At 40.5% G+C, this 7,203-nt stretch overlaps 1 protein-coding gene across 1 annotated transcript in view; it reads right to left on the bottom strand.

Moving 5' to 3' along the window:
- The window catches only part of LOC129356243 (laminin subunit alpha-5-like), a gene marked incomplete at its 5' end in the record, with an annotated part of 31,032 nt that extends 24,050 nt beyond the window's left edge, over positions 1-6,982 (bottom strand). The window contains 12 exons of the mRNA XM_055025842.1: positions 446-657; positions 733-850; positions 2,207-2,333; positions 2,418-2,628; positions 2,817-2,914; positions 3,423-3,531; positions 4,369-4,532; positions 5,062-5,215; positions 5,362-5,459; positions 6,162-6,304; positions 6,777-6,906; positions 6,975-6,982. Coding sequence (XP_054881817.1) covers positions 446-657; positions 733-850; positions 2,207-2,333; positions 2,418-2,628; positions 2,817-2,914; positions 3,423-3,531; positions 4,369-4,532; positions 5,062-5,215; positions 5,362-5,459; positions 6,162-6,304; positions 6,777-6,906; positions 6,975-6,982 — 1,572 coding nt within the window. The remainder of the gene's footprint in view (positions 1-445; positions 658-732; positions 851-2,206; positions 2,334-2,417; positions 2,629-2,816; positions 2,915-3,422; positions 3,532-4,368; positions 4,533-5,061; positions 5,216-5,361; positions 5,460-6,161; positions 6,305-6,776; positions 6,907-6,974) is intronic.
- Between the last annotated feature and the right edge of the window lie 221 nt (positions 6,983-7,203).

Below are 7,203 nucleotides of genomic sequence, written 5' to 3'. Positions count from 1 at the left end.
GCTTCAAATTAAATATTTTGTTTGCTCATTAAATGTGTAGTTTGGAGCTACAGTAAAGATTTAGTTAGCCGGCTAACTAAATAACTATTTAGTGAAACTAAGTATTTACTCTGCAGCTTGAAACTAAATACTTTATTTAGCTTGCACACTAAATATTTTGTTAGCAAACTAAATACTTAGCTTCACACTAACTTTTAAGTTTGAGTACTAAATATTTAGTTCAGAGCTAAATATTTAGTTTCCAAACTAAACGCTTATTAAATATTTAGTTGGAAGCGAACTTTTATAAATGAACAGAATAGATGATAGCCTTTAATTTTAAATATTTTATGAACTATATGCACTGATGTGAAACATGCCCTGCGTCTGCATTTTAAATTTCTAAACTTCCTGTTTCAGGATCAAGTTTTTCACCGATTCTGGACCTGAAAGCAACTGGACTCACGCCTGCAGTTGGGAAACCCCCAGAAGCCCGTGGCGCACATGGAGCAGTCCCGTCCAATCACGTTGGGCCGGCACCGGCACTGACCGCCGAACGGCTCGCAGGCGTCGCTCTCGGCTCCGGCCTCGTGACACGCGCAGGGAATCGCGCCGTTGTTGAAGAACGCCGACAGCGACACCGCCGAGCTGAGGCAGAACGGCGAGGCGGCTGCGGGACTGCAGAGGAAACGTTCACCACGTCAGTGAAGCAGCAAGACGTTAATAAAATATTTCTCCTCCTGGGCAACTGACCTCACAGAGAAGCTGTTCTGTCCACAGTTGCTGATGAAGTCGTACGATTTGTCCAGAGGTTCTTCGTTCAGGTAGCTGGAGCTGTAGCTCCGCTCAGGAACCACGAGAGAACGTAATCCTGCCGAGACATAAAACGGGAATTCATTCCTTCACTTTACGAACCAACAGGGACAACCAGTGACGAGCTACATTTAGCTGAGTAACTTCTTTAGTCTTCTTTTACAGACTGTTTCATTAGGGAGCTCAAAAAGTGGCAAAATTGAATCTGTAACAACTCTGAAGACATTAGATTATATGAGTTCAGTCTCGTATCTTCGGCGTAAGAACAGAATCAATTTGATCATCTGAGAAATGAAAGCAAAATCTCACCAGCCACAAAGTTCTGCCTGCAGGAATCTGAACGGTGAGGAAAACGTCGTGCTGCGTCACATCCAGCATGATCTGGTTCTCCGAAACCAGAACGTTCCTGCAGCCGTAAGCATGGGGGCAGAACGAGGCGTTGGTCTGGCCTGAAACACACACACACACACACACACACACACACACACACACACACACACACACACACACACACACACACACACACACACACACACACGCACACAGACACACACACACGCACACAGACACACACACACGCACACAGACACACACGCACACACACACACGCACGCACACACACACAGATTCAAAGTCAGTTAGGACGCTGTAATTTTCTGCGTTCTATAGAAATGTTGATATTTTAGATATTAGCTGCAGATGCATCCTGTTCAACAAATAATCAAGTTTTCAATAAAAGAACGCTAAGTTGTTGCATTTTGGCTGATAAAATGTTTATTTGCAAATGTATTAATATTTTTAATATTGTGTTAAGATGAAGTGGAAAAATTAAAAATCTGAGGATTTGGGAAATTGTCTTTATCTAATTATTCGAGAATATTCGCTTACAAGCTGCATAAATATCTTCATTTAATTTATTAATTAATTTTTTTGTAAGTATAAAATAATAATCAAGTAAAACCTAAACGATTCCCTGCTCCCACATCCTTTACCATTACTCAATCCTGATAAAAATTTTTGATTTTTTTTTATCAGGATTGATTTGTAAACGCATACATCAAAGGAATGCTATTTTATTACATTTAAAGGACATTAAATGTTCTGTTCCCTTTTTAAAATAAGGAATTGAGTTATTTAATTGCATTTTTAGGAATTTTTAATATTGCATAAAATAAGCTTTATTTTTTTAAAATTAAGATGATATGGATTTTTTTTAACCTGATTAATCAATTAATGTTAGAATAACTGACACCATACTGTTACAATAATGCAACAACTAAAATAATAGTCCCAACATTCTTATTCAGTTGTATTTTAAAAAAATCAGTTTTCAATTTCACACATTTTTTGGGGTCAAAAGAGGCAAATTTAGTTGATTTGTGAAAGATATTTTTTGCAGTGTAGCGCTTGTTACCCTGCCAGATGACGCCTCCATTGATGTAAACCTGGACGGGATATGTGGGATGAAGAGGTTGGTGAAAATGGAGGATGAAGACGTAACGGCCGAGAGCCTGGAGGCGAGTCGAGTACACCGCTGCATTCTGGGTAACGGAGACGCAAAGGGAAACTTAAACAGGAAGTAAAACTGTAAAATGATCACCTGTTTAAATCAGCAGCTTTGAAACCTGCAGCGAGTCCAGACGCATGTGGACGCTGTTGTCGGCTCCGAACGGCGGCCGGACGTCTCCCATCCAGACCGGCTCGTCCCTCTGGCTGGGGGACAGCGGCGGGGCGGCGGACGCCTGGACCGGAGCGTCCTCCGTGGACGAGCTCTGGCCCTCCTTCAGGACCACAGAGTCCGACGGCGTCTGGAAGCGGGACGGGATGCAGGACGAGCTGCGACAGAGAGCAATCACAACGTGAGGTCGTTTCTGCAGCTGCGTTTCCGTCACAAATTCACACACATTTTGGTCAAAATTCAGATTATGTAATCTGTGTGTTTGCCTGTCGTTGTAAATTCAGATTATGTAATCTGTGTGTATTTACCTGTCATTATAATTTCAGATGATGTAATCTGTGTTTACCTGTCGGGGGAGAACTGTCCGTGCGTCCCGATGCAGTGGAGTCCAGGCTCGACAAACTCCATGGTGAAAACGTCTTTGGGCACCAGGTAGACTTTGTGCTGCAAACAATGAAAAAATGTTTAAAGAATAAAAGCTCAATTAATTCAAATAAACGTTAAGATTTTCTATCCCTTATTTTGGAAATCAAGACAATATTTCAAGCCTCTATCTCATAATTAAAGCTGCAACAAACAATTATTTTAGTAATCAATTAATCACTTATTCTGATAATGAATCAATTAAAACAAATTTTTTTAACTAGATATGCATTTTTTAAATACAATATCAGAAAAAGTGCAAATAAACAATTAAATCAAAGTTACATTTTCACATAATTCCTTCAGTTGATCATTTGTAGCAAAGGATAAAAAAATATTTCAATGTTTCTGCTCGACTTGTTTTCTGCTCCACTCTGATTGTAAAAACGTAAACATTGGAAAGTCGCGGCGCCGGCGCCGTCCAGCTGCTGGGAGCCTCAGACGTTATTTGGTTCTGCAGGTGATTATTCACCTTCCAGTGACGATGAACAGATTCGTCTTTGTGTCGGGACAGAAGAATGATTCTCACCAGAAAGAAGGAGGCGCGCTCCGACGACAGCTGGACGTCGGCGTCGGTGGCCAGAGAGAAAACCGCCACCCGGTTCTGGTCGTCGACCGCCACGACTCGACACAGGAAGCTGCAGAACGCAGACAGGAAGATGAAGACGTGATGACAGAACCGACCGGAGCCCACAGACTAAACGCTCCGCGCTCTTTGTGTTCCAACCTCATGTGGACACTGAGGACATGAGGGATGAATTTTCTTTTTCAAATAATTTTTTTATTTGGGAGGAAAGTTTTCCTTTCCCTTCATTAGTTAAAGGTTCAGACATTCAGGGTCGAAGGTGAAGGTGGAAGCAGAAAGTCAAACACTGCAAAAACACAAAATCTTACCAAGTTATTTTAAGTTTAGTTTCCAGTGCAATTATCTTGTGCACTTAAAAAAAGACAAAACTAACTTCAGCGAGAAACAGCAGCAATATTAATATTAATATTGATTCTACTGGAAGGAAAGATATTTCTCCCATTTAGTAGGTGAAATAATCTGCCGTTGAAACTGGAACTTTTTCATCAATATTAAGAAATTATTGTATTTAAACAAGCTGAACTTACTTATATGTTAGTTTAAAAGTAATATGACATTTGAGCTCGAAAATAGACCAAAAATACTTGGTAATATTTTGTGTTTTTACAGTGCTCTTCAGTACAAATTTACAGAAAAAATAGTTTTTCATCTTTGATGCAAAATGAATATTTTTTGTACAATTTTGGCTTAATTGCAGCTTTTGTCCCCAGAAATTTGCCTTTTTTGTGAGTTTGTGTCTTCAGTTAACGATTAATCGTTCACAGCTATTTAAACAGTCGATTAATGACGATTAATCGGTTCAGCCCTGGATCAAATGCCTGTTCAGCTCCAGATAAACAGGAAGTGGGTCAGAGAGGCGGAGGACGGATGGACAGGTGTTCGTATTCACCTGAACTTGCAGTGCAGCAGCGTCACCAGGTGGCGCTGCGTTGGCGCTCCAGGCGAGTTGACGGCAACGCTCAGCGTTTGCGGCAGCTCTTCTTCGCTAGAGTATTCGACCACCAGCGCGTAGTCTCCAGGAGAGGCCAGACGACCCCGCAGCTCGATGCTGATCTGGACCAGAACCGAACCGTTACAACGTCTTTCCCTCTTTTAATGCTGAAGTCTGCAACTTTCACAAAAATATGTCTGCATCTCGTGACGTTTTGTTGTGGGACAGATAATCTCAGAAAAGGTTGATCTCCTTTATTTCCTCCTTGGCCAAAAACAACCAATCAGAGCCAGGAGGAGGGTCTTAGCGCTGTCAATCATTCTCATGTACTCGCTGCTAAGTGTGCTAAAGGACAAAAGGCATATTGGTGCAGGGAAACCCTTTGCCTGCTGGCTAAGCTAACTAGCTCAGCATTGGTTGCATCTTATGTTGTGGTGAACCGACCATAGCTTAGCAATGAGTGAAGTGGAGGAGATATGCAAGAGGTTGATTGACAGCGCTAAGATTTCTGGGGGAAGGTTGATGTTTTTCCACAGATTTCCAACATAATGATAATTTTAACATGTAAAGGTCTTTTATTTTCACATAGAGATTCTGCAGCTTTAATTACTCTTAAAACATGTGAAATAACCCAGCGGTCGGTCGTCTTACGTCCAGCCCGCTGCAGACGGCCATGTCGGGGTGACGCGGCGTGACCCTCTCGGTGGGGCACGGCCGCGGCAGGTGGTTGTCATGGCGACAGCTGGCGTCGTTTCCGGAGATGGACGGGAAAGAGTCCAGAGACAGGAACTTGTACAGCAGGCAGCTGGACAAACGTATTTAAAAGACAGACAATTTAGAGATGATGATGAACTTTGAACAGAAAATGTGTTATTTCAATATTTTTATAAAGACATTAAAACTAAGGTTTTCTGAACAAAATCCTTTGAAAAATCAAATAATAATATTTACTTCTGGCTGTTTTCAGAGCTGTAAGTGCAGGGCTCAGTGACTCTGATCTGCAGGATGGGAGCTTCATAGTAGGCACTAGGCAGCAACACCAGGAAGTCCTGGAGACAAATAGTCAGAAGAAACTGACAGTCAGGATAAAATATCAGTGCAATATTCAGTGGTGCATTTTGTAAGATCAATGAATGTAATGATAAAAGTTTTATTAGTCATAAATCTGTGACTGCATCCAGTCAAAATCCTGCAAATAGAAATACTTCTGTAAAAATATAACTGATCATTTCTATTATTAACTTGAATTAACTGCGTTGAAGCTCTGCCTCTAAATAACCGCACTGACAAAAATTGTGAAAAAATAAATACAAAAAATTAAAAGGGAAAATAGAGAAAAAAAAAGACGACAAAAAGATAAAAACGGAAAATAAACTGGAAGAAAAACAAAAAAGAATAAAGAAAAAAATGTAAAAAGAAAAGAAATACTTTAAGAAAAAAGTAAGCACAAAAAATAGATGAAAAAAAGAAAATTAAAAAATAGAAACAAAATTTAAGGACATAGAAAGCAGAACAAGACAAAAGTGATAAAATATGTTTAGAAAAGTGTGTTAAATAAAAAAAGCAAAAAAAGAAAAGAGAAAATGGAGAGAAAAGGTTAGAAAAAATAAAATAAATTTATTGACAAACAAATATCAATTAGAGTTTATTAACACAACAATAAATCAGAATTTTTCTATGAGTAGTGATAATAAATAAATGGCAGCAGTCATTGTGGACAGAAGAACTGATGGCGAATCGCTGCAGGTTACCAGTAAGATTCCCTCGGCTTCGATGACGACGGTCCAGCTTCCTGGGTTCAGCACGAACGGCTCCACAAAGCTGTTCTGGGGAACGTTGACGAACGTCGGCTGCACACTCGGCGCAAAGACGATTTGTTTGGACTGTTCTGAACCTTAAAACCCAAACGTCAGAAAAAAACTGCATCAGTTTCCAAAACTTTCCTAAAAAAGTCAAACTAAAAATGAGTGAAGTGTTGGAGGAACTCAGGAAGAGACGAAACTGATAATCTGCTGTTTTCACTGCAAAAACACAAAATCTCACCAAGTCTGGTCTAGCAAATATCTCAGAATACTTTAATAAGATGAAACTAACTTAAAAGTAAACTTTCAGCAGGAAATTGGATGTTAAGTAAATAATTCCTTTAATATTGTTTCATTGGCAGAATATTTCACTTATAAACTGGGAAAAATATCTGGTTATAAATGAAATAATCTACCAATGATTTTTTCATCAATATTAAGCTCCTATTTCTTCCTGAAAATGTTAGTTTCGTCTTATTTCACGTGTTGTAAGCGACTTGCACTGGAAGCCAGACCAGAACTCCTTGGTTCGACTGTGTTTGTGCAGCGTTGGGTGGGACGTACCTCTGCGGTTGGCCTGATAGGCTGTTATTTTACCGCTGGAGGTGACTCCCTCAGAATTGACATATCTGAGGATGAACCGAGTCAGATAGACGTCTGCCTCGCTCACATAAACCTGCAGCTTCACCGCAGTCTACCAGGACCGGGTCCGAGGTGAGAAAGAAAATACGTAAGTCTTACACCGCTGACATATCTACTGACCTGTGGCCCTGAAGAGGAAAATATACGGAGCTTAAAGACAGAAAGAGAAGTCACCACCACAAAGTCTGCATGAGCCGGCTGCAAACAAGCGACCTTCGTCTGACAGGACAGGTGGGAAAGACAGACAGGAATGAAGATGTTTCTCTGCTAGAGTCTCGCTGCAGTTATCGCTTTTTGATTCTGCAAGTTTACAAACACGTTGCAATGTGACGTCTACATCCAAAACTGC

Source organism: Poeciliopsis prolifica, unplaced genomic scaffold (assembly GCF_027474105.1).
Source record: "Poeciliopsis prolifica strain line A6 unplaced genomic scaffold, Auburn_PproV2 SCAFFOLD162, whole genome shotgun sequence".
In the NCBI taxonomy this organism is placed as follows: Eukaryota; Metazoa; Chordata; class Actinopteri; order Cyprinodontiformes; family Poeciliidae; genus Poeciliopsis; species Poeciliopsis prolifica.
The sequence above is the reverse complement of the archived record's forward strand: the minus strand, read 5'-3'. Positions and strand labels throughout refer to the sequence as shown.